The sequence below is a fragment of the Phlebotomus argentipes genome, unplaced genomic scaffold (assembly GCF_947086385.1).
Source record: "Phlebotomus argentipes unplaced genomic scaffold, Phlebotomus argentipes genome assembly contig_5, whole genome shotgun sequence".
In the NCBI taxonomy this organism is placed as follows: domain Eukaryota; kingdom Metazoa; phylum Arthropoda; class Insecta; order Diptera; family Psychodidae; genus Phlebotomus; species Phlebotomus argentipes.
Genome location: NW_026776165.1, coordinates 6,416,448 through 6,443,939, shown reverse-complemented (window position 1 = coordinate 6,443,939; position 27,492 = coordinate 6,416,448). Strand labels below are relative to the sequence as shown.

The window sequence follows — 27,492 nt, the reverse complement described above, 5'->3', positions numbered from 1 at the left end:
AAACATGTTTGAATAAACAAAATCATTTCTCTATATTAATTGCACTTACGAGAGGTCGTCCCCAGTACCATGACTTGACACGCTGAGTCAGACCACCCAAATGTGATCGGATCCCTTCAAAGTAGCCCCCCTAGAAAACAATTAAGAACAAAATGCCCTAGCAATAACTACAAAGAAATTTTTCTCTAGAATGAATGTCTTAATGTAAAATCTCATTGACTAGCAAAGTGAAGAAGAACAGACGAAAAGGTTTCAGATCTATGAAACAGAGTCTAGTTATATATAAAAAGAATGTCTCAATTAAGTGGACGGAAACTAGTTTCATATTATGTATTTATATAGTGAAATAAAAACCAATGAAGGGATAACATGAAAAATTCATATTCACAACATTAGAGATCAACGAAAAGTGATTTACTTTGGGGGGAAGAAAGGAAGGAAGACTTATTTGAAGCATCACTAGGTTCTTCTATAGCAACATTTTCTAAGTTATTTAACTCTGTAATTTGACAATAAATTCATTATCTAATAAGAGAATGAAATATATATTATAATTTTCTCAATTACTATGCATTTTGCCCATTTGCGGAACATTTTTTTTTACAATTCAACGATGAAGACTCACAAAATCATCTTTAATCTCTATCATCATTGTAAATTTCTATCATTTCTCTTTTCATTTCGTTTCATATTTCAAACACAAACTCATGTTGAACTATTTACAGAAACAATTTAATTCATCAGACGATCACAATTCGTACAACAATTTGTGTTGTTATGTAAAAGGAATTTAAGACGAGAGGAAAAAACAAGAGTGAAATTTATTTCTACTCGCAGTTTAAAGTGAGGCAAAAATACGGGTAGATTTCCTCAATTTAGCAATTTTTTCCCGATGATACAAGTGTCTTGCTTCATTTAGAGAGAAATTAAAATTATGGAAGGTGTGTTTTCATCCTCTGACTCTCTTTGGGTGCAATTATTTTTGTGTATAATAGTGGAGAAGAAGGTAATTTTGCGGTGCTGACTTACCTGATCCTAATCGCGTTGAACGGTGAATTTTGGCGATTCGCGAGCAGCACGATTGCGAGTTTTTCCACGACGCATCATCGGTAGCATGGAAAAATGAGGAAAAGAAGAGAAGAAGAGCAATTGAGTAGAAGCTTTTTCATCGGGCAAACATCCATATCTATATAGAGTCAATTTCATGAATAATTAACTCGCGGAGTCGCGGAGAGGAGAGAATGGCTGAATGTTTATTGCACGCCGCTCTGAGGAGCACTTCCAGAAACGATTGTGACTGATCAATGAATTTTCTGTTTACTCAACGGAAGAATAGGAATCCCACTCCCCATTCTTTAAGTAACACTCACACACAGCCACGCTGACAGATACACATGGCCCGCGATGGCTCGAAATTCTCCAAGTGAAAAGATATCTACCTGATTGCCCCCTTGGCACCTCACCATCGCGCAGACGGCGAGCAGTGGCGTAGCGAGTGTGTGACGTCGAGTAATTGCGAAAATAGATCTTAAACATGCTCACAAGACTTCAATTCAAATCGACAATTTTCCCAAAATGACGATAATTCTTGGAAATTCCTGCGATTGTCCATTCGACGAGGGAACGAATGTCCTGTATAAATACAATACATGCTAAGAGACAGTAAGATGTTAGTTTCTTTTCGCTCTCTCAAGACATTTTGCTCGCTACGTCACTGCGTGGAAGCAACAACCTGAGCTGTTGGCGGTGGAATGGACTCTCTTGCAGTCAACACTAAGCCGCACTCTGGCCAACGTCTGATGGCTAAAGTGGAGTCAGTCAGTGTGTGATCTCGAGACAAAGTGTTTGGTACAGAGACGAACGCTGCGAATTGTGAAACGTCAAAAGCGGACAATCACTCAATCGGCACAATTTCCGCGAGGATACCGCGAAATTGTCCATCTCAAGGGTAAGTTCTCGGCGAGCACTGCTGCCCGAAAGCCACCCACAAGCGCCCGTGAGTGTTGAAAGTGTGATCATGACTTTGGCTTTATGCGCCGATCATGAAGAAGTGGTGATGATTGAAGGATCGCGACAATGCCGATCATGCCTAATGAGGTCATGTGCTCTGGATCACGACCAGACGCCCACAGAGCGACACTCTCTGGTCACGTCTGACTCCCCTTTAATGGCCCACGCGGGCCTGCAGACACTTTTTTTCACGTGACAAACAGCAGGTGTTGAAGCTGCTGGGCTTATTTGGCCAACAGAGCAGTGCTGTGTGCAGTTCTGTGCATGTTCTCCCCTTGTGAATCCCATGGCGCGTATACGAAAGTCATATCTTATGCAATTTGCCAATGATTGCGTGAGACGGAGCGCCACTGCGAGAACCACACACTTTGGCTTTCGTGTTGTGGGAGAGTCGAATCGGAGCGACAAGAGCTTTTTTCAGATTCTCATCGGTGCGGCAAAACAAGAGTTAATTGCTGCAAGAGAGTCTCCATTGTGAGATGACAACATAATCAACGCACTTTGACTGCTAATTTCAATTTTATCTCACCGCGACGATCAAGGGCAATTTTGGACCGCGGAGTGAAAGCACAATTTAGCGGCGATTATGAATGGAAAATCATGGTCACAAAGGGTTGATAATTAATCCACCCTCAGCACTGCGTCCAACAATTAATGAGCAATATTTTAAAATGATTTGAATTGTCAAGCTGTGTCTATTCATTGCCCAATAAAGATGTCAATTTAAGCACTTTCGCCTCGCAAAAGTCATAAATTTTCGCACAAGTTGCTCGTGCCATAAAATGCTGCGCTCCATCGCCTCTGCCCAGGATATTTATGACATTATTTAATTATAGCTATTAATGAATTATGGCAAATCAAACAGTTCAAAATCTAAACATCTCTGAATGTTGAAATAATTTTCTATCTGCAAATTAATAACAGTGAAGAAACACAATTGATCTGTTTGAACAAAGTGAATCTGTGTGGAGAAATGTTCTTTCTTCTGTGCTTTTAGCACAGAAAACTACCTTATTTGGAGTGAAATCACACAAATGACTTCTTACTTCTCAATTGAGATTTAATGCTTGTATGATTTTGAGTAATATTCCTCAGCCAAGTCGGTTAATCAAGAGTGTGCTTTCCTTGAACTCCAACTTCCCTTTGATTTCTCATGATAGATTTGCCGTGCGAAAGTGCGCAATGGACAGGGGAGAAGAGAGAGAGAGAAAGAGCTAAATGGAAATTGATGGAGCAAGATTGATTCGCCATTGCGAGGCGATGGTCATCAATAAAGCATTGGCTATGGCGGGAGAGAGTCAAATAGTTCTTCGGGATTCTACGCTGGGCGCAAAGGTTCATTGCAAATTGTTCACAATGAGGAAGCAGGACATAAATCCACCTCGCATTCCCCGGTAGTTGACAATGTGTGACAAGATAGGAGCGGCAATAAATAATGCGGCCGAGATGGGAAGTTGCGCACCAAAGGGGAGAGACAAAGGGTCAGTATACAATTACTCTGCTGGAAGAAAGTCCAGAAATGTAGGCCGCAAGTACTTGCTCTCCACGTACAATCTAACAGCGCGCGGTCTCTTCACAGCGTCAGATCTCTTATTGCGCTCATTTCTGCGCTCGCACACAGTCGCAAGCATTTCCAACATGTCTCATTGCAAGCCAGAACATAATACAGAAATTGCTCCAGCGACGAGCGAGAGAAAATTTATGATTATGGCAACTATTTTTATTATTTTAGCCATCTCACAGGTATTGCACACGGTGCCATCGTACATTGAAGGCACTTGTGCGGACATAAAGAATTGAATACACGACTCTTGGGCTCTCACAAGATGCAAAGGCGCCCGTACGAGCGAGAATAAACAATTAAATTTTAAAATACCGCAAGTATGTTAGCGAGAACCTTCAACTGTGTGTCGCAACCTGAGCTTTACGGGTTGGAAATTGCAATATTGGCCCTCATGCACTTCCCTTTGATCTCATTTCCCTTTTTGATGCAATTAGCAAACACAACATTGTACCAATTCGCAATGGGCGTTCCTTGATTCTCCTGCATGTGCAATAAATTAGTCAAACAAACCAGAAAAAATTCAATACAAACCGCAAGAGAGTTTTCCCATAGAATCCAATTATTGCGACAATTCTGCCAATTATCCACAAAAACATCGTCGACATATCAATTAGGGTTTTTCATTCGAACTCATTCGATGAAATTAATAGTGTTTGACGCGTCATCATTATTTTCTAGTTTTTTTTTTCAATGCACTTCACACCAAAAGGTCGCAACAAACACAATGAAACACATTTCGTGCGTATTTACGCATCTGTTGTGGAATAAAAACATGATTTTCACAAGAGATTTTAACGAAATCTCAAGAATGTTTTGAAACGATCTTGGAAGATGTCTTGTGAAATGAGCGCGCTTTCAATTAATCTGAAATGCCGTAACAATAAATCAATAAAAATACCTAAAAGATTAGCGTTAACCCATCAATACTCGTTAGTTAGAGGCAAAAATTGTTTCAATCCGATTAATTTAAGTACGCAAACACCAATTATATTCTTCATTTTATTGTCCTTCAGCAAATATTGCATTATGTAGATAAATTTAACCCTTCAGAGTCGATTTAGTTTTTTCAAATGTTCCCCACTAAATTACTTCTTCACTTAAAATAAAATTGAAATATTGATTTGGACTTATTGGAAGACAACAAAAGAAATTAAATTTAACAAAAATTTCAAAAAAAAGCACTTCACAAATGTTTGAATAAAAGAAATTACGGAGAAGAATTAATTGGAAAAGTTCAGTTTTCAGAACATGAAGAACAAAAAAGGCTCGACAAAGTGTTCATGATTTAACTTTGCGTGTATCTTTAACGTTAATGAGCGCAGAGTTGAGTAATCACGTTCAATTGGAAGAGTGAGTTTTTGATTAAACATTCAACACTGGGCTAATCCTCTCTGTGTAGCACAAAGCTCGCTCTTTCATATCAGTGAAATTGTCTCTTCAAAAACGACACTCATTCTTGTATCAATAAGGGATGAAAAGAGGGATAAAACGAGACTCTTGTGCTGCAGAAGTATACAAAAATTGTCTTTGATGTCCATGAGTAACATAAAGGTTCTTTCACATGGTGATTTACTATCTGTTGGACAGAATTTTTGCATGTGCACAAAGAGAGGCAGAGAAAATCGAGAAAAAGATCAATTTGTTCGCAATACAAGTTCAAAAGGCTTTCTGATGCCATCTTGTATTGCTGCTCATTGCGTTGCAAAGTTCTTTTGTCGTTGGATATAATATATTCTAAATTTTCATCTACGTCATAAACTTTCCTCCCGCCCTACTTAAGAGTCGAGGTGAGATTTTCTCTGCGCACCGCACGATTTAGATTAAACACTCTGGGTTTTCATTAACTTTGGGCGTTTCAATAGCCACAAATTGCATCAAGTGTGTAAATTACGGACATTTTCATACAGCGACCTGCTTTTCTTGCCATCTCTCTCAGTAAGTTGTCGCATTTTCTAAGTCATATATTCCATCCATAATGGCAAAATACTACAATTTTGCGGCAAAAACGAGTGCAAACTTTCTTCTCATCATATTCTCTCTCTCCCTCTTTCGGAAAGTCGAATGAAAAATTGTACATCAAATCACAATTTGCTTTCTATAAGCATTATACAAAGGAGTTTTGTCATCAAGATGTCTCCCAGAGAAAATACGGCCAGAATTGTGAGACGGAAAAGGGAAATTGAGGTGGGATTTGTGTGATTATAACACCAGCTTTTCGGCTGTGACGCCAGTAAGATGGCACGTCGGAAACTCTGCGAATTGTTGGCGAAAGTGAAATGATTTTTCAGTGTTACAGAAGATTGCGTGATAGTTTTTTTTTCATCATCATCATCTCCAAATGAAATCACTAAAGCCGCCTTTCTTCCTCCGCCTCGTGTTGTGCATTGTAAAAATTCCGTGTGGCAAAATGCGGAAAAAAGCGCCATGAGACGCTTCTCATCTCAATACAATTTTAGTCTCTTCGCTCTTTTTTGCGTGTTTTGATAAATAAAGTACACCGCCGACACTCTGCGTGTCTCTAACCTTCAAGATGTTGCGTCACAGTGGCAGAAAATGAGGGTGTGAAGCACAGGAAAAGTGTGGGTCTTTCAGCGAAAGGAAGCGACACTCAAACTTCCTCCTTCCGCCCTTTCACTCGAGTGCATTTTTTTGTGTTTTCACAACACCTGAATTCACTTGGCAAAAGAACATCCACTTTTCAGAATTCTCCTAATTGTGATGCACTCTTTGTGTGCCTTTGAGCTCTAGAAACTTCTGCAGAACTGTGCAAAAACCCTTCTTCTGACTGTTTACTTGCTCTGGATGGTCACAAATTAACTAATGATACCGTGTTGAGAACGGACACAAATGATGGACAGATTCAATACAATTTCACATATCCTCTAAATTGAATTCCTGCTCATGAAGGTAAACAATTTCACATGAGTTTCTAATTTTACGTTCATTCTCGTTCTTAGAAAGTTTGCATTTGAGGCGAATTTGTGCCAAATACGAGCGGCAGACCAATGAAATGTTCATTGGCAACATTTGCAGAGCATGTTTAATGTAGAAAGAGAGCAATAAAGACTTGAAAATTTCACTAAAGTCAGCTTCAATTTAATTCTAAATTTCGCTGGCAGCTCTTTTTCATAAAAAAAACCACAGAAGGATATAAAATACAAATAACCAGAACATTGTGTCTTACAATCACTGCGCCCAAGAAAACACCACCCAAAAGACTGCCCATAATCCGGCGCTGAGACACACGAAATGACAAAATTCACAGTCTTATAAAACTTGCAATATGACCCATAAAAAGTTTCCCACAATAAAACAAAGCATCTCGCAAGGAGGAGGTGAAGAATCAATCGATTATAGAATTGCTCTCTTGCGCACTGACTTGCAGCAAAATCGCACTATTTATGCCGGTGTATTTCCGCCTCGACAAATTAAATTACTCCATTCTCTCATTCCTCTCTGCACTTCTTCAGCAAAAGGCATGATTTCATTTTTACATTTGAATAAACAAAACATCGCAGAGTATAATTTTCACAAGAGCAAAGTGAAAAAGAGAGGCTGAATGATAAAAGGAATATATAAAATGTGTGCACCGGAAAGATAGTGAATTAAAAAGGTGGGAAGACAATTTGAATGTGCATAAAATTTACTTTCTCGTGTAATTGCACGAAAATGATGGCAATATACAACTTCCCACCTCAATGCTGTACTGCACTGAATGGCATTGTTGTTAAAGACTCGACGATGCATCGATGCATTTCTGGGCCGTAACCAAATGAGCAAATGAGCCAAAGTGACTTGTGAAGTGTATGAAAAATCAATCTTTGGGGATGCACAAGGCACACAAATTAGTCCGTTTGCTCTTCACATTCGCATCCTTCGCAATTTGTATGAAAAGTAGTTCACCAGAATCAGCGATTGTCATCGTTACACTGAGATGGGAGAAGGCAAATTTCTTCATTGCATCTTAGAATCAATATTGAAGCTTGTCGAGCGTTATTTGCATTCATAATATCAGAAGATTTATTGCCAGTCAGTGTGCTCCACGCTAAATTGAACGCTGAACTCTGCGAAAATGAGCGGAGGAGGAATGCTCACTGAAAGAAGGCAGAAATCATCTGAGACGCCCTAGATAACACGTGGTAGCCGAGATTTATCAGAAACCTCTGTGGAATATCTCAGTTTCAGAAGGAATTGGAAATTAGCTTGATAAAGATGAAATCCGAGTCGAGGCTCCGCCCATTCTAATGCTCCGCCCATTGAAGTTAAATGAATTGCCTAATAAGATTGTTACAAAGCATCCCAATATTCTTAACTTCCAATATAATGAGAGTCAACAAGAAAACAATTGAAAATGTTTATTCACAATATTTGTGAATTTCTCAAGCAACAATTGCTGCTCGAGAACGGTTGAAGAGAGACGAAAGACAAGGCATGAATTCAATCGCCGCGATCGTAAGTTTATTTGTAGGGCATCGCGGTTCTGTAGATTCCGTTAGTCGCCAAATAAAACACTCGGAAGATGATCCCTCGAGAATCGGCTTCTGCAGTCCGAGAGACACCCAAGAATGGAATTGTTTAAATAGCACAATCACGTTTCTCACGACACAATGACTTCGTCTGTCTTCCACCTCATTTGACCCCCCCTTTTTGCCACCCACGCCGCAATGACCAAAAACAGTGGCTTGACAGCGCACTCCAACTCACGAAAACACGTTGCCCGATAAATCCTCTGCACCATGTGAACATTTTCCCAAAGCTCGCGAGCGGAAAAGTGGTTTCTTGTGCGTCGTGAATTCCCAATATCGCCGTTGTCGCAGATTAGACCGCGCATCAACAGTGAAATATCATTTTACCCTTGAGGCCTCTCCGCTGCGGAGATATTGGAGGCAATCTTGTTAAAATTCAGCTGCACAGCATCGATTTAATGATCGAGCTGAAATGTCATAAAACCAACAAATCCACGGCGCGAGAGCGAAAGCAGGCCACCTTCAAAGTCAAGCATGAAATTGGATGTGATTCATTAGAGTGGATCCTCTTAATTGAATCCATTTTGGAATCGAGAGCTTTGCCGCCAAATCCATCGACATAATGCGCAAAGAACTCATGTTTCGTTTTTCCGCAGTGAATTATTGGACAAAAGCTTCGGGCTATTCGAGCTTAAAGCTCTCTGATGGATTTAATATCACAATTATTCGCATGATTTATTCCCAATGCACTTCATCGGCAAAAATATTTTACTTCACTGGCGATAAATACCATTTCGTCTGTTGTATAATTAAATTACACAATATCTAATCGGCCGAAATGTTTACCAGATTTCAGAGAGCACGCAATCGTGTCGAAGGTGGGCTGCCAGTGGTAAATTGGACAAGTCACAGACATGGAGACTTGGCTGGTGGACGTGAAGCAATTGCGCATCCCGCGGCCGAAGTTCGGCTCGTCGTCCGGCAGCCCGCCGCACCGCAGCGGCCGGCTGATGCCGCGAGAACCCCCGCGAGACTACCACCTGGCCGGTGGCGAGGACTTCGCCGCGCCCTCGAGTCCCGAGAGACAAATGAAGCAGCTCCAGAGCGACACCGAGGAAATCCGGCAGGCGCTGCAGGAGAAGCTCTAGGGACGCGCGATTAGCGCACAACTCTTTCCGATTAGAGACCGTTGTTGAGTTTGTTTTCCACCCCCGCAGTGTTAATTGCAGTCCCCCCAAACCAAACCATCTCCGAAGACATTCTTTCGAAACTCTCAAATTGTTAAATAACGAGAAATCTTTCTTCCGCGCGTCGGAAAAAAGTCTTAATTGTTGCTCTCAAATACAAATGACTAATTATCCCAGCAGTTGAAGTGAACGTACAAGTTTAATATGTATTTATAAAGTATACATAATATTTGTAAAGTATGGAATAAAGAAGAAAACTTTTAAACTCTCTCCTTATCTTAGGACGCTTGCATTGGGATGAAAATTCTCTTGTGCTCAGTGGCGCAGTGACACGACTTACGACATCAATAATAAGAATTACAAATGCAAGGCATTTGAAGAGGAAAAAATATATAAATTCTGATTGCAAAGAAGAAGAACTAAATTCTACGCATAGTTCGATCTAATTCGTAAAGTTTCTAACCAACTATTTGTATCAGATTAATTATTCCAAGTTAGTTTCTGTTCTGAGCGCAGGAAGAAACTTTTAATTTCCGGGTGTCACATACACACACACTACTTTGGACTGGTCACTGCTTTGGAGGACATGGCAGAAAAAGGATGGGACGGGAGGCCAGCAAATATCGTCACTTACCGAGTCATGTTCGTACTCAGAGCGAGGAATTTGCACCCCACTTCCCCTCCTTACACTGGGATCATCGCAATTATAGTCCTACAAAAGGACAACAGTGAATGTTTTTTTCGTTGTTGCATTTTTTCGCATACAATATTAATGATTCTGTAGCGACAGCATGAGGTGGAACAGCATATTGGATATACATGTACAGCAAAATACAGTCACAACATTTCAATCACAACATTAATTAGCACACAAGTCAAGTCAAATGGAATAAATCTCTATTTTCATCCAATTCTCTCGCACACAGAGCCACGAAAATTAGCAATTCGACGGGGAACGCGTCAGTTGACCATCGAATGCCAATTTCATTTTATTGCGTTTGTCTGCCTGAGGACATCCGAGATGTGCCCAGAACAGGGAGCTCCCTTCATTTGCTAAAAAACCATTTATAAGTGGGATAATTGACTTGAGAGGGAGGAAAGCAATCACCTGAACTCCATTTCCGGGCCTCGGCGCCACGTTTCCGGTGCGCGCAGCAGTGGCTGCATCTGTTAATTGACTCTGTGATCCTGACCGACTAGAGGGATGCTGATACTGATGGTGTAGATGGTGGTGGTGGAGAACTGGACCTGCCGACATTGGTCGATAGGGCAAAGGTGCTGGTGGTCTGTATATAAATTGCCACTGATTTCAATTCGTCCTCACCCTCGCCACTCGTCCCTACACTCGCCAGAGAGCTTCCAATCAATTTCACAATGTTATCGGACTCGCGAATGTCAATAACTTTTCAGGGCAGTTAATGTATTTTGAGCAAAACTAGTCGATTCACACGAGTTTGATTGCACAGTGAAAGATCAAAATATCATGTTGTTCGCAAATATCATTGCGAATCAATCATCACTTTTCCCACTGACTCAGGACAAAGGGGAAAATGCTTCAGAATTTAAGGTATTGTGTTCTGCATGACATATTTAACACACAAATTTGCAACTGCAAATGAGATCCTGAGCCAATTAGTACAGAAACCAGACCAACAACACTTTGTCAATTGATTGGAATCCCTTTTGTGCGTGGAAGTTCTGCGAGAGTTGTTGTGATGTGAAAACTAAGTGATGAAATGAGTAGGAAAATATACCGATTTCTAATGTCATTCACCGCCATCCCAAGACCCGAATCTTCGGATGGACTGCGTCCAGTTGCTTCAATCACTTCCAAGTCCACGTCCGATACCTGAAAATCCGTCCATTCTTGAGCATCTTTCAACACAGTCAACAAAGGTGATCAAAGTGAATTCTAGCAGAAGAGCTTTTGGTGTTTTGTTTGTGAAATGCACTAATCAATCAGAATAACTTTCTCACACCTTCTTGTTTTGCTAGAGAAGACAAATTGGTGTGTGATTTTGCTGGAGTGTCAAAGAGACCAAATATATGAAGAAAGGCCGTGACTCAGCGTAAGATGTGAAAATTCATTTTGATGACACAAATCAGTAGCTTGGAAAAAAATTCAAAAGTGCTTCAAAGGTGGTCAAGAGAGTTACAAAGATTCATCATATTGTAAATGATAGTGAAGAAGAGTTTGAAGAAGTTATGGCTAACTTTAACAAAGTAGCAAAGAATTCTGCTGCGCAATCCAAAGAGATAAATTGTATGCGAATTAGCATCAATTTGTTGGCATCTCTTTTTGCTTAAAGAAAAAGAAGGATAGGAAAAAAATGAATGTTTTTGCCAAGATGTCTCAGCAGCAAAATATGACTCTAGAATGCTCAATATCAATTGCAAATAGAAGAATTGTTTTGTATGGTCATATAACGCCTGAATTTAGATGTTATTCTCATTGGAAGTTCGTTGAAATTTTCACACTCACCGCTGTTATATGACCATCATTTTGTGTCGATTGCGTGGAAATTGAAAATATACACACAGCAAAATGCATTTTAAGAGTGAAAGAAAGATATAAATTTAGATACTATTTTGCACTCTGGAAAGTGATGATTTTCTTTTGGTAGCAAAGAAGAAAAGATATAAAATAAATTGGCATTCGATGGCTTCTTTCTCTCTTTTTTCTTATTTATCACGAGAAAGAAGCATTGATATGTCGAAAAGTACACAATCTCTGCATGACAATTTGTACTTTCATCGTCTTTTTGTCTCCTCTCGACTTGCTCTTTATCATACCAAAAAGTATACAATAGTAGATAAATTGCATTTTTCAAGTGGCAAGCATTCAATCAACTCACTTATTTTACCATAGATTCAAGAATTGTTCACTTAAGCTTAATACATCGTTCACTTTGCTAAACAGATCACAAAGGCATGCAATATAGCTTGATGGTTAGGTGATTAATTGGCAAAACCAGGATGTCAGGAAAGACACACAAGATAATCAATTGGCTGAGAAATATTTACCGGGAGTTCATGAGAATGTGGTAAATCCGTTTTCCGCTGTGGCAGTGACGGTAAAAGAGGACAGAGAAGAAGAAGAGATTAAAAATCTTCGTCGAAAGTCAGTGATTTTATGACCATTTCCAGAAACAAAAAGTATTCTTCATGTTTGGAGTTAAGTTTTCCTATGGAAAAGAGTTCTTGGAAATTTGTGTAAACGTCTCATACATGTCTCAAGATGAGAAAATATCTCAGCATGATTTATTGTACTCAAATGTTATTTGACAAATGTCTCCCGTAAACCTTGAAGCTTTGTATTCGAAAGTTCTATCAAAGCTGTTTAACGACAGCTGTCATTGAATTACTTCCCAGAATTTAGTGGAAAAGCTAAGAAAGTACTGTTGAGCTTACATTGAAGTGTATTTTATAGTAATAATGTGACGACAATACAGAATTCTGTAGGAATTATTCTAGTTCTATTCCTTCTCTTGCGTGGAAAGCGACTTGTAACTCCGCAAGGCTCACATTTTCACCCCCAGAATAATGCAGTACAAGTTAAATTGAAGGTCTTATCGCATATCATATTTCACTATCTATGGTTTGAAAACTTTGGTAACATTATATGAATGCAGATTAAATTTCAATTTAGCAAAAATATGGCACAGCCAGATAACAAAGGCAAATTATCTCTCCCAGCAAATCCCACCAAGTCACATTGTCCACTATTTGCCATTTCGCGAATGTGTGTGTTTTTTTTTCAATTATTTCAATTACTCCATTCATCAACTTGTCAGTCACTCGAGCGTCCGCAATTCTGCTCCATTTCCGAATCCATCGCACTCACTTTCACGCAGATTTCGGAGTGTGCTTGTTGAATTTTCAAGTTTAATTTGCTTTAAAAGCCAAACTATCGTCCCCAACCTTTGCCGCCATGGGCCAAGAACAGCAGCAATCTCATAAACGCCACCATTAGTCCCAGGGAAAAAGTCTGTAATTAGGAAATCGCGTGCCTCGGATATGGTCGAAATATAGTGCAAAACATAGTCGTAATCGGCTCTGGAATCGTCGCTCATGCTTTGGGGTGTCGTGTGGGAATTGTAATAAGCTTCGGCGGGGGTTTATTTTCCAAAAACGCGGCCGACCCGCAGCGCCGTTTGTACATATTCACTGGTCAGTCGGCGAACTGTAGAAATCGCCATTCTGGCGACCATGACAAGCGCGCTTGTTTACTTACACAATTTTCCGATTGAATGGCTATTGGCCATGGATTGCGCGCGGGGGTGGCAAAGGCTTTAGTAATTTGTGTGCATATATTACCCTGTGTCGATCGATAGAATCTCTGTAGACGTCTCGCCGGTAGACGAGTTCATCGTATCTCGTTCTGTCTTCCGGGAAGATGAGCTCTCGAATTTCCGTGACAAGTGTGTGCTGCAAAAAGGTGTGAGAAGATGTTAAGACGCGCGCACTCTCGATCCCAATCGAGGGATTATCACCTTCTCAGGAGTGTCGAGCATCTCGAGGAGGACAGAAACAAAGGCATCTATGGTCATCGCGCGCGCCCCATACTCCGCTATGTAGTACGAGAGGCTGGCAAAGTGGTGGCGAGCCAGCAGCGAGCGCGCCTTCTCCTCCACCATCGCCGATATTGGACATTTTCGCCGGCTGCGCGTCCCCGTCGGACTGTACGGATCCCAAGGCTCGGGCTCCACGGATGTGCACGAGTGGGGCACCTTTCCCACGTCGCGCACCACCAGCGACATCCTCTTGTGATACTTGAGCTGTCCCACGGCCTCGTCATGCGTCACCTCCACGAACGACTGGCCATTCACCTCGAGAATTTGATCCCCAATCTGGCACAAAGACACAAGAGAAGACATTTGATATCAGCATGCGTGAATTTGGTGCAACAAGGGCATCAATTAGAGTGGTTTTCATCAGTCATTAACCCTTTGAATCTGACCTGTGTGCAAATTCTCTTCATTGTGCGTTGTTGCATAGAACAAAACACGCCCATTCGAATGCTCCGCCCAATTTTCTCAACTTGATTAGCACAAATGATAGAACATTTCATTAACACTACAGCTTTATCTCTCATTTGACTTTCGTTTGAACTATTGATATGTCTTTCTCTTTGACATGCTATCTTCCATTTAACGTCATCTTATATTATAGTATGTTTAGATACTCAAAGCTCTTTGTGCTTTACGAATGAAGCTACAATTCTCTTCAGATTACATATAATAACACCATTTGCATTCTAAACCCTACAAGATAAAAGGGTAAATGTGAGTACCAATTTACGTTAAGGGTATTAAGTTATGATTTCTTTGAACTATTTGTCTTTCTTTAATGACAATTTACAAAAGCTTTCACAACGTGATATAAAATTAAAAACTTTTCTCTAAACCATATTTCAAAGGATTTAAAAACTGTTCTATAGTTTTTCCTCTCCTTTTCATTCCTAAAATATGTCATGTTTTCAAATAATTGCCAGAAAACCCTCGAATTTGGCAGCAATGTTCGAAACAGAAGCACTAAACCCCTTGAAAGTCCACCAAAGCTGTTGCTCTCCGTGCAATTTATCATCTTGTCTTCGGCAGATTTTGCACTCACCATGAGGCCAGCCCTATCCGCCACGCTGTCTTTGTCCACGCCCGTGATGAAGATGCCGAGGCCGTACTCAACGCCGCCGCGGATCATCAGGCCCAGCGACTGGCCAGGCTCGATCAGCAGCTCCACGCGTCGAATCCTGCGAACGAGCAGACTTTGCGTGAGCTTGACGCTGGCGAGAAATCACGCGGATTTACCTGTCGCGTCGCTCATGACGTCTGCCGCCGTACTCCATCGGTGGCGACGCCGGCCGCCCATGTCGGTCCATCCACGAGCAGGTTTGCCTGTACGGCGGCGGATACGCAGACTCCCGCGGCGGCGGCGGCCCGAAGCCGTGCAGAGGCGCCGAAGACGTGAGCGAAGGCGGCGATCGCACCGTCATGCTAATCTGGCGCGACGATTTCAGGATCTGCACACACTTCTGCATGAGGAAAAATGGCAATAGAACAAAACTAGAGAGACAACAAAGGGACAACTACGAATGGCAGCAAGGGGGAGATAGTATAGGGTTGAAACTTGCACACTCTCGTGCGCCTCTTCTCACCATAGCATCTTCCCCTTGGATGACTGTGAGAAGCTGACGGGCGCCAAGAGTACTTTAACATAGTTGCTGTACGGCGAAAGGACATGAGAGTGTGTCAACAGGAGACAAAGTGCTAAAGAAACCATTTACAGAATGAATGCAACAATCAGGGAGAACGATGAAAAACAACAAATGCACTCCACAACTGAGGATGACGTGCTTGGCAGAAGACTTTGCAGGGTGATTCAATGGATAATCTCTTCAAAGTGAAATAAACTTTCGCTTATGCATCAAACTGTGCCGAAATAAATCTGTTTAGATAGCGCAAAACTATGAGCAAAGTCGTAATATTTGCCAAACCCGATTGAGACTTTAAATCACGACGTACATGATATTTTCCCCGCAGCTAATTACTATGTATGTTTGCCGGAGAATTATCGCTTATTGCGAAAGTCCTATTTACCTGACCCAGATACATAAACCGTAAAAACCGCACTCATAATCGGGTTTAGCGGCAATCCCTTATTCAAATTTCAGGGCGCGAAACTGACTGTTGAGCCACCCTCCCGATAACTTACATAAACTACGTACAAACTTAAATATATCGATTGAATCTAATGAAGATAAATATTGAAAAATATATCAAAAAGAAATTCTACCTTCTTAGAAATCATGAAAAATATTCACTGAAAAATATTGCATAATTAATGAAATGAGTCTGAATGCTAATTTCTCTGCTTAAGCAATGAGAAGTGGAATTAAGAGCGTCAACATGAAGATGAATGCTGTTCTGGACGATGAAATTGGGAATGAAACTGAGAATACATTTATCATCTAATGAGACACTATTTCTATTGCCAATTTTTTCCATTTTAGCACATCCTTATTTATCTCTCGCAAGGACATTCAACAGACATTTTTTAGGAAGTCATTCATCAACAAGGGAGACATAATAGAGAAAATTAAGAGCTTTCTCAAGGCTGGCCAACATTGGAGAATTGCGTGGAAAATTTTTCTCTTGGACGATTTTTATTATTCAGTATTTACTTGAAAATACTGCGGATGCAATATTTATTCATTAAATTTTCATGCAATTTTCCCTGGTTGGTTTCTTTTTCACTTTGAAATCCAAATATTTCCTTTTCATGCTACAATTAATTATTCTCCCTCCCTTCTCCACTTTCTCTATCTTCTCTTTTTTCTCCACTCTTGCTTTTGAATAAAGAGAGCATTAAGGAGGTATTTATTTATAGTACCTTTAATGCTTCGTCGTGACTTATTGCAGTAAAAGGAGTTCCATTAACCTCTAGGATGGTATCGCCTGGTCGAAGGCCAGCCCGCTCAGCAACAGATCCCTCCTCAATTCGTGAGATATAAACTCCAATTCCTGTGATTAAGAAGAATATTTATGAGAATTTTGTGTAGTTGCGCCACTATTTGGGGCTCAAACTCATGAAAAACTTCCCACAAAAGTGAGAGAACTTTTACAATATTGTCTCCTTCTCTCACTCTCAACACACTGAAAATTCATAGTGCAGCAAGAGAAATGGGAAGAATTTCATCAATTTCCGTGTTGAATTACAGAAAAAAAACCGAATTGAGGCCTCATCATCGACGGAAAACCAATTTTCCCTGACATTTTCGTGAGACTTTTCTATTAAGATGTACGAATCATTCATGAGGCACCCAAAACTCTATAATGCAACACAATTCTTTCGCCCAATTCCCATTGAATTTCTCCAATTGCAATTCTGTGAATGTGAAATTCTTCATCTTCGTAGGTTCTTCCTTCTTGCCAGGCTAAAATCCTTACCCGAATCCTTGCCGCCTTTGACACAAATGCCAAAACCATGGCTGCTCTCTGGCTGCTGATCTCGCGACATTGTCACAGTTCGCGTGGAGAGTTCGTGAATGTTAGGAATGCTTCGGTCTCGTTCTCGATATATCTGCAATGATGAATTTTTCCTCAAAATTTATAATTTCTCAGCTTGCTAAATCGAAAAGTTACGGTTTTACAGTATTTTCACTGCCTTGAGCCAGCGGAAGGCTGTCTCTGGGCTCATGAGGGAGGCTCGTGGGGTGGTTTGAGGCCACCGGAAGAGTGTGTACCTGGTGTGTTGTCGATGGCGGACTGCTGGCTGGACTGCGACGTCCGGCGCGATCGCGAGTGCCGTTGCTATAATACTGACTCGAGGTGGGCACCGAGGAGGACGACGAGGACGTGGTGCCGAAGAGACGGATCACTTGCTCTGGCGAAATTGGTCGCTTCTTGCCGTTGTGGCGTGTTGAATTTGGAACGGTGCCGGCTTCATGAAAGGAAAGGGCAAAAAAACCACAATAATGGCACGTCATTAGGAAGTGAAAATGATGGAACCCCATCGCGTTCCAAGATCCGCAGACACTAACCTCCGCCACCTGTTGCCAGTCCCGACGCCGAGGAGCCCAAGTATGTGCCGCGGCCGGGCAGCGAGCCGCCCTTCGGCGGGGCGCCGGCGGTGTTGTAGTAGTAGTGGGGTGAGTGGGGGCGCTCCACTATCGTGTAAGACGTCCCCGGTGGTGAGTAGTACAGTCCGGAGCGACCGCGCAGAGAGCTCGTGCTGCATTCGGAGGGAAAAGCACATTTCCGCACAAGTGAGAATGCATTCGCTCACAAATCTACTTTTCTACAGTGAAACTTAATAAACAATTGCTGTTGGCTTCACTGCTTCAGCTTTAAATTGCTCAGAGGACATAAAAAAGGCAAAATCGTGTGCTCGTGAGGCTTGAAAATGAATACTTCGGTGTTAATGGCAATTTTCTCCTGTGTCTTCATCCCGCCTCAAATGGCGCTGTGCATCATCGGCAAGGGCAATAATTGCATTAGCAGCGTCAACAGTAATTGCATTATCGCACTTAATGTGGGAGAATCAATTTCACCCCTTGACTCGGCCATGCGGTGAAATTGAATTCCGCACAGAGGAGAAAATGCCGGTAATTGCGCACCTGTTCCCGATCCGCGACGTCGTGCTGCCGTAGGGGCCCACGATGTCCTCCGCCTCGAAGCTGTTGGAGCGGATGTGGCTGGAGCTGGAGGACACGGCCGCGGCGGGCGCGTGCTGCGGGTGCCCCGCGCCATGGCCCGGATGGTAGGCCCGCGAGCTCCAGCGCGGCGGCTGCAGCTCGCACAGCTCCGCATAGTCGCTGCCCGCGCCCATCGCCAGGGGGTCTCCGCCACTCTGGGCGCCCCCTAAGCGCATTTCCGCACACCTGCAAAGGGCGACAAACACACCGCTTAATTGGATAATGACACTCGCGCCATTGAGCAATTGCTCGCAAATGAAGTTCTTCCGCCGACGCCACGGAAACACATTATAAGTACTCAAACAGACACATTATGCCAGGCTCGTGGCCGCTTTCCGGCTCTCGCTATCGCTGAGCATCGGACCGGAAGTGAGGACAAACAGCCTAAGGACCCTAATTGCACAATGTCAACACGGAATATTCTGTTCTGTTTATTTTCATAAATAATCGTGTGATTTCAAATAACGGCGCTCGATTTTAAAATTAAATACAGCAAATTTTCACTAAAATATGTATGAAATCAATGAATTTCAGCTTCTTATTCCTTAATCCACTAGGAAAATTCTCTCTCACAGAGATTTAGGGCAAGTTATAATTGAACCAGTCAATTAACGCAAAATATCTTATCTGAAATTTATTACTTAATCTTCACTTCAAAGTATGTTTGAACTGACAAGTTTTGTGATTAAAGCAATAATCTCATAATATGCATTTTTAATCAAGTTATTCGATGAATATTGATTGAAGCTGAAAGTAGAACTATATTATGAAAAGTGATTGATAAAGTTATGCGTTTGACAAAATATTAATTTCCGCATCGAAAAGCAATTGAAGTCAAGATTTTCAGCGATGCGATTTAAGGGGGGGGCAAATTTTCGCTCCGTTGTATATAATATAAAACTATTTCCCCCCTCTAGTAAATAAATAATTCTCACACCCAAAATTAAACCAACTTTTGCGGCGCATTCAATTCATTTAAGCTCTCACACTCTATTACAATATTTCATTGCGAAATCCATGCTATTAACAAGCAATAATATCGACTTTTCATAATAAAAGGAGCACAATAATGAACTGCCCTGCTGGGAGAGGCATGTTTATAGCGCACGGATATGTTATGTATTTTCCCCAATAGTCCTTCATCTCCGCTATGGGTTTTCGCTGTGTGGAGAAAAAGAACAACGGCGCACGGCTCTATTAATGGTCTCAAAACTATTTAGATGCCAGCCAACGATAGAGTAAATCACTAAATGATTGAGTCTTTAAAGTATGATTTATATTCACAACCCATTATCCATTGAAGGTATGTAATGAAATGCGGAAATTGTTAACCATTCCCCGCCAACATTTCCGCTCTCGTATCGTGACGTGTGCCGCAGGATTATGACTTTGAAGAAATATCGATTCACACAGGATGAATTAAAACACCCTCGCAGAGTGATGCAGTTTTCTCGTTTGTTCAGTGGCTCTCGAGAGCGGAATCGGATAAGTTTCCACTCTGAGCACACTATTGAGTTACCAGGGAATTAATTCGAGCTGAAGTGTGGCTAGAGTGATCCACTTTGGAGTCTCGAGGACACTAAATTCGCCCACTTGATAGGGTTTTGGTCGGAAAAGGGAGGAACATTCTGCCGCAAAGTTGCATGGGAATATCTTCACAGCCCGTGAATGGTTTGTCATGCGGTGGTGAAGGATATTTTCCGTTCATATATCATTCCAAGGGGGAGATAGTATGGTTGAAATCTGAACACAACTTCCCTGTCGCTTTGTCAATTTGGATGAAAAATCACTAACACCGCTCAACATTTGCCTAAAGAGACATATTTTCCTTCGCTTTCAGCACTGTTTAGACTTCTTCAATGGCTTCCACATTCATAAATTCTCTGCTTGAAAATTAATTTTCAATTTTACCACATAGAAGAGTAATAAACACTCATAATTTAGTGAAATGAGACTCAAATTGCTGTTTCTAACATCATAAGAACAAATACAAACATTGAGACATCTCCAAAGAGCCATTTTATATAAAGCTCAAAACGAAGCATTTATGGAACTTCAAAACCACTTTCTTAGTATTTATGTTTGATTTAAGTTCTGTTTCTTTCGATCACATTAACGTCCCCTTGCATCGTTTCGTGTACACATCGCAATTGGGGCGGAAGACGTGCGCCACCCCCAAAATCATTTTTAACCCATTCACCATTGAATACGTGGTGGGCATAGTGAAGAACCTATACTTTATATGAAATCAAATTCTGCGACGGAATTTTAAAGTGGCCGAAATGTGGGCGGGAAATCCCGCCCACCCACACAATTTTCCATCAGTTCTTCCCCGTCGAGCAGCAATGGGAATTTCCCAGAATCGCCCTAATACTGAGGGTGCATCTGGGGTCGCAGGTCACCTTTAATACATCTGTAGAAGACACCGAGAACATCGGGTGTAGAAAATAAAATAGTGACTCTTCTGCTCGCCACATGAATTTCTGGTCTCGTGTGGAATGCTGTTTGGTTGTATGAAATGTGGATCTCGGTTTATAAATTTCACAAACAAACAAATATTCATCCAGGAGCACTTTTGCTCATGCAACATAATGAAATAACTTTATTGCATTGTTTAGGAGGGCAAAAAAAGGGGAAACTTCACGAAGCATTCTGTAATCCATTAACCATTTATGATAGTGCTTTGTGGGGCATAATTTGCTGTTGGATTAGCAATTCAATTTCCTGGGTTTTCCAGTGGAAATGTGCAGAAGTCAAAGCAGCAAAATCCGCCTCAAATACAAGAATACAATTTTTAGTCACATCTTTGGCTTAATCAGTGAATATATAGCTAATGAAGGCAAACTCGCGTCTTTCGTAATGAACTTGTTAAAGTGAATAATCACACTTTGTGTCTCTGAATGAGCTCAGATTCGTCAAAGACTAACTGGGTAGATTACATATGTACGTTATGTAGTACATGGGAAAAGGCATCGGATTCAAAGTGCCATCGAAGAGCGGAGGAAATTGAAAAGGGAGATTATTGTGGAAGCTTTCGCACATTTCCTGAAAATTATCTGCACAGTACGTGATGTCATGGGTCAAAGAGAGGTGTGCATTTTTCGTTGAGACGAGAAGTGCAAGTTTAAATAGGTCATCATGACTCTCCAGCCATGTTCGTCCTCTTGGGATGAACCCAGAGGCTCTGCAGGAGTGTCTTTGGCTCTGCCCAAGACAGACTTATGACTGTGCTCTGCCCCTCATCTGCACACTCATGCTATGCACATAAATGCATGCTCTTGGGGGCCACAATCGCCCAAGGCGGGCGCCGATGTTGCATCTGACGGCAGTAAATCATATCAATTGCCATCATCAGAGTGTGTCTGACCACGGAAAACACCAGTCTTTTGCGCTCATTGCGCGCTTTTCGTTGCCATGCGACATCCTTCTCGCTCGCGCGCCGTCTTCTTCACTCCTCCATGGCCCGAAACAATGGAGACGCCCGGTTGTTGAGTCAATAAAATTTCAAATATACATGCCTTTGTACGCATGCAGACGGCGGAAGAAGGACTGCGGTGTAATTCGTCTGAGAGACAATTTCTCATGAAACCCACCACATTGTGCTGTGGATCCCAGAAAGCTCAGAAAACCCACACTTTTTCCTCACAATCTCGTGTTTGCGAAATGTGAGACACAGGATGGAACATTTTGCGAATGGAAAGAGAGAACAAGTTGCAGGGCGCATTATCATATTGTTTGCCACTTTCTCAGCATCCAGCAAGAACACTTTTTACATACAATTATTTACACTACGTCCACATGCACGTGAGTGTACCGTAAATAATTCACATGTGAATATCTCTATTCCACCCCGTGGGTGATTCATTCTCAATCCACCTCAGACGCTCTCGGAGGATTCGCCGTTGAATTACATACATATATGGGTGAATTCAAAATGCGACTGCCATCGCTCTGAGATGCAGAGGCGAGGTGAGGACAGGGTGACCAATGCAGAATGGAATAATCAATGCGTCTCTGCAGAGAGAACAGCGGCGGTCTTGTTGGCGATTGAATCTAATATGATGCACAATTGTGTTCACAAATCACAGTGACTTCAGCTGAAACGAGCACAGAAAAACTTCCAATACACTTCTGTGTTAAGCCAGAGATCGGTTTTTATCTCATGGAATGCCAAACTATAACTTATCTAAGGCAAAATAACATATTAAAGTTTTGATTAAATTAGAAGTTTTCCCTGTATCTATTCAGTTTAGGCACACTGTATATTTGCACAGACACAAAGTGCAGAATCAATCTAGAATCTGCTTGATAATATATCAACTAGATATGCATGAGGCAAAGAGGTTTTCACTGTTGTTTCCAGGATACAAATATAACGTTGAAATTCGCTCATTGTATTTGAAAAACTTTGCAAAAATCCCACTCATTCTTCAATTAAATCCCTCATATTTTTTATCCTCCCATTGCACAATGATAATGCACATCCAGAGAATCCTGAGAGGATAGAAATGGAAATTCCTCCGTCAAATGAGGGTTTGAAATAGGAATATATTTCTATTTGAATGAACTTTTCCGCAATGCATATAATACAATTCCTCTTCACTCAATATTTTGCATTTTCACCGGAGGAGTGGAGGAATTTTCTACTATGAAATTCACAACAATGCAGCAGAATGGAATTTGTGATGCGTTGAAAACTTCTCTCTATCATCATTTCGCATTGATGAAATATCGCCAATGACGCGATGATGACTTAAAGTTCGTGTCGCGTCACTTCTTCACCTCCACACGCCCACACTTCCGATGGGCAGAGAGCATGGAAGGCTTGTGTAGGGCCGTAATGAGATCTAACAGGTTGCCAATCCCCCGCTGACGTCCACAAACCAATCACTTCCACTTTCTGTCACCCAGCTTTGGGCGGCTTGATGGAAATTGCAAAGAATGTCACGAAGAAAATTGATTGTTTATTCCAGTGGAGTACATGCGCCAATTATGAAATTGCTCCTGTCCACAAGATTTACTGCCTTTCCTCTTCCATTTCTGTTGATTCACCTCATTATGCCGCCTCGGGTGGGGAAAATTGTTATTCTTAAACGTTCTCCACTAACCACTGATGGGCTTTGTGGATTATGTGAAAGCAATATGAGCATTTCACCACTTGTGACTGCTGGGGAAATGTCTTATTCAACACACTCAATTTAATCATATATTTTTCTTCTCAACATAATCCACATCGAATTTCACAGGCTGCATTTCCATCTTCACTCACTCGATAGTTTTAAGAGTTTCTCAGACACGATGCTAAAGAGTGTGTCCAAAGTCACACTCCAAGCTGTCTTTTGCTCCAGATCCAGCTTGCACATCTCAGTCAGGACCTCCAGCAGCACTTCCTTCAGCTCATCGTACGACTGCTTCTTGATCATCCTGCTGGAGTGAGTCCGCGCGATGTCACTCCAGATGTCCACAATTGCGGTCATGGCGTTTGGCGTGTCAAAGGCGTCGATGGTGTGCTGGAAGACCTCCACAATCCGCCCCGCGTGGGATCTGAAGAGACAGCTGCCCTTCAGAGAAGTCAGCGGCACATCGCGGAACGCGAAGTAGTTCTGATTGTGCGGATACTTCTCGAAGAGACGCAGTAGAATCGCAGCTCCAGTGTCCGTGGGCGCCTTGGCCGCCACGATTTTCCACGTGCTTTTCACAATCCTCATCTGCTCCTCCCCAATAGCCATCTTTCTAGCCACTTTGCAGGGAGAGAAACTATTGTTTCTTCTATTTCTATTGATTCGCACTGTGAGAATTCTATGAAAACTGAGTTTGAGTCCAGGAAATAGCTTATAACTCTAAAATACTGGTAAAAATAATCAATTTATCATAGTTAAATCAACAGAATGTTTGTTCGGCTCTAAAATACTCAGTGAATTTCAACTTTTTGACAAGTTTGAAGAGTTTCTTCTCCATCTTCTGCAGAATTTATCTCAATGCCATGAAGTCCAAGACACGAAATACTGTTTTGACTTTGTGACATTGCATTGAAATAATGCTCTTGTATTGTTTGTGTGAACTTTGAATTGGTTAATTTGGAGTTTCAAAGATTTCTAGCTAAACATTTTGAACTTTGCCGCCAAAGTTTTGGTTAAAATTTGGAACACGACACAATTTCAATCGGTTGATTTTTAATTTTTCCCTCCCCCATCTTCATGCTGAATTTCATAATTATTCAATGTGATAGTGCTGAAGTTTGCACAAGTTGTGATTGTATCATTGCACATGAATGCGACTGGATATACAAGTAAATGCAACAGCGATAAACTTGCTCTGGAGGATAACAAAGACATAACTCAGGGGTTGGAGAATCTGAAATAACTTGTTTAATTATCAAACCATGTTTCTATGTACATTATGTGCTTTTGCATGGAATTATTTATCATTCCTGAACTCCAGCAGTTTATGGAAGGATTTGCAGGCGGAGCAGCAACAGCTGCAGTGACCTTAGCCGGGATTCTTTTTGGGTCGTGGGTGGAAATCGGCTGAGCCAAATAGGCCATAAGTTTATCTTGCTCATCAGATAACCTCAATCTCCGAGCGTTGATTTTTCACCCCCGCACCCCCGAAAGAAAGCCTCTCACTCTACATAGTCAAAGCGCTTCGGTGTCAAAGTCTCGGCAAGCGTCCAAATAAATTCAATAGATTTCTCCGCACGGCGCTTTCAATCACCCACACGCAAACGTGAACGTATCTCTGGCACTGTGTCCTCTCCCAAGAGAGTCCTTTTGGCAGACTGAATCGAAATTGGGTGATTAAGTGAAGGAGTCGCGCCCTGGAATATTCCTCAGACGTGCACAGAATGTTGCCATTGATTTTTTCTCGTCCATTTGCACCTTCACCGTGGCGTCAAGAGGAATTTACGTCTCAAAGGCATATTCACGCCAGGCATTTTCCCATGATGGTGACGCTGAGCTGATGCTTCCTTCAAAATACTCGTCCAAAAACGTCGGATTTGCGTCTGTTCATTTGAATTCATGCACACAGGAAGCTTCGCGTTGGAGACGAAGTATTAATGAAAATGTGCTTTTAACGAAAGCAGAGACAATTGTCGACAGATTGATCTTCTGCTCCAGTGCTTTAAACTTCATAGAAGCTCTAGTTGTCATAAGATAGTAATGGACTTAGATAAAACCCGACAGACTGCAGAGGATTGCAGTAAATCTTGAATTCCTTCTCAACTTGCAGTCTCAAAGCATTCCATTCTGAGTTATGTGAAGATTTAGGAATGTCCATTCGATGCCTGAAAGCAATTTCCTTCCTGCATTCCCCCAAATCGATGGAAAATGTTATTCCATACGAGAAATATGATGAAATATCATGAGAGACATATTGAAGAGTTCTTGAAGCAATCCGGAAATTTGAACTCCTTTTTCATGTGCTCATCAGAGCGTAAATTCTATTCCGCATCACTGTTAACATAAGCAATGTGCAAATGCAGTGTGTAAGGATGTGAAGTCGAGGGAAGGAATGGAATTTACATTATTACATTTCCGCCATCAGTTCGTCCGAGAGCAGCTTCGCTCATAGAATTTTGCAAATACAGTAAGATTAGGAAGACGAAAAAAACATTCTTCACTCTGAGAAAGCTCTTGGCAAGCTTTCAGGGATATTTTTAGTAGCATCACAATGATTTGGATGCTATTTGTGGGCTGAAGTATATATTGTAAAATGCATTGCAATCGATTGAGACCTTGAAATTGTGTGAAAAATTCACAACGAATCAATAAATATTGCAATGATTTCCCTCACATAACCTAGGTTACGGCAACAATAATCCCCCTTAACCATTAATCCTGAGAATTCCACTCAGGAAGTAGATTGTTGTTATAACTTCGTAGTCTTGTTAGTGCAATAAACCGCTCTGCACGTTGGCAAATGTAATAATACCATGTAATAGAAGTCAATTTGAAATCTTTGTAAATGCACCGGAAATTCCCTTCACGCAAAGCACTGAAACAATATGGATAATATTGATAATGTTAATGTTATTGCCCGGCAAGGAGCTCTAACGAAAGCACTGTGTTGCAATTCAGTGTGAAAATGTTGAAGGGATTTCTTGAAAAATGCCAAAAGTCGCTATCTTATAATGTCCCAAACAACATCACACGGCATTAAAACAGCTCATTTTGCGACAATTTTACGAGAAAGCAAAACATCCTCGATGTCCTTAGCAGACTTTCCCAGGCGGCCAAGCAATGAGGCGCCACTCGAACAAAAAATTTTATAGTACATTTTCATTTTCCCGTACTTTATGGCCAAACCAGAGGAGATTTTGTGCCTTCACAGTTTTCCAAACATTTACCTAATGAACTGGAAAATGTGAAATGATGTGGAGTTTTGATCTCGAGACTCTGACACGCTGTTGAATATTTATTGTCAAAAGTTGATTTTCACCCCTTTTTTTACCCGCGCGCGCGTGTGTGTTGAATGAAAAATCAATTATTTGATAATTGCCCAACTTTCCCACAATCATAAACAAAACCCTCAAATTTATACCCCATAGTGCATATATCGGAAATATTTATTGAGCCTTAAAACTTAAATGACGAGAGAGAGAGAGAAAAACTCCACGAAAATATTGAAGGCGCACACCTGAATTTTTACCACCAAATGAAAGTGGGTCGCAATACTAAAGCTCACAACATAAAAATTTTATCTGGGCGTTTAAAGTTTCAGTCCATGGCAGAAGACGGAAAATGCGCTGGGTGTTTGTCAATCATAGAAACACCCTGTTTCTCCGTGATGATGAAAAATTGCTCATCTCTGAAGTCTTTCAGGTGATTTATGTCACGGATCAAGTGCACTTGTTCTTGTTGCGTCATAAATCTATCTTTCAGCGCGCAAAATTAGAGCCACAGAGTGTGATATCCGAATCGGAAGTGTAATTGCAGTGGTTTTCGGGGAAGCCAGCAGAGCCACTCTCGTCCAAAATGGTGTTTCAGGGCAGAAGAATAGGGTTGCTTAATAGGGAGAGAAGTACATGCGTTTTACTACAGCACTCCCTAATATATTGTCGATTTATGATTT

The 27,492-nt window shown here is 41.4% G+C and overlaps 2 protein-coding genes across 2 annotated transcripts in view; both read right to left on the bottom strand.

The window, feature by feature from the left end:
- LOC132255888 (uncharacterized) overlaps positions 1–27,492 on the bottom strand; it is a 37,529-nt gene that overhangs the window by 7,261 nt on the left and 2,776 nt on the right. Inside the window, exons 3-16 of the mRNA XM_059752059.1 lie at positions 18,343–18,606; positions 17,767–17,957; positions 17,470–17,666; positions 17,174–17,306; positions 16,617–16,747; positions 15,035–15,258; positions 14,841–14,976; positions 13,721–14,077; positions 13,545–13,655; positions 12,252–12,287; positions 10,982–11,076; positions 10,336–10,513; positions 9,862–9,939; positions 50–130 (exon numbers count right to left, since the gene is read on the bottom strand). Of these exons, the coding sequence (XP_059608042.1) occupies positions 50–130; positions 9,862–9,939; positions 10,336–10,513; positions 10,982–11,076; positions 12,252–12,287; positions 13,545–13,655; positions 13,721–14,077; positions 14,841–14,976; positions 15,035–15,258; positions 16,617–16,747; positions 17,174–17,306; positions 17,470–17,666; positions 17,767–17,957; positions 18,343–18,596 (2,202 nt within the window). The 5' untranslated portion in view covers positions 18,597–18,606. The remainder of the gene's footprint in view (positions 1–49; positions 131–9,861; positions 9,940–10,335; positions 10,514–10,981; positions 11,077–12,251; positions 12,288–13,544; positions 13,656–13,720; positions 14,078–14,840; positions 14,977–15,034; positions 15,259–16,616; positions 16,748–17,173; positions 17,307–17,469; positions 17,667–17,766; positions 17,958–18,342; positions 18,607–27,492) is intronic.
- On the bottom strand, positions 23,682–24,243 carry LOC132255887 (globin CTT-I/CTT-IA-like). Its single transcript, XM_059752058.1, has one exon. The coding sequence runs from the start codon at positions 24,147–24,149 to the stop codon at positions 23,682–23,684; it is 468 nt and encodes a 155-aa protein (XP_059608041.1). The 5' UTR covers positions 24,150–24,243.

Excerpts from the sequence above, each read along its gene's own strand:
- LOC132255887 (XM_059752058.1), bottom strand. The coding sequence starts at position 24,149 with ATGGCTATTGGGGAGGAGCAGATGAGGATTGTGAAAAGCACGTGGAAA.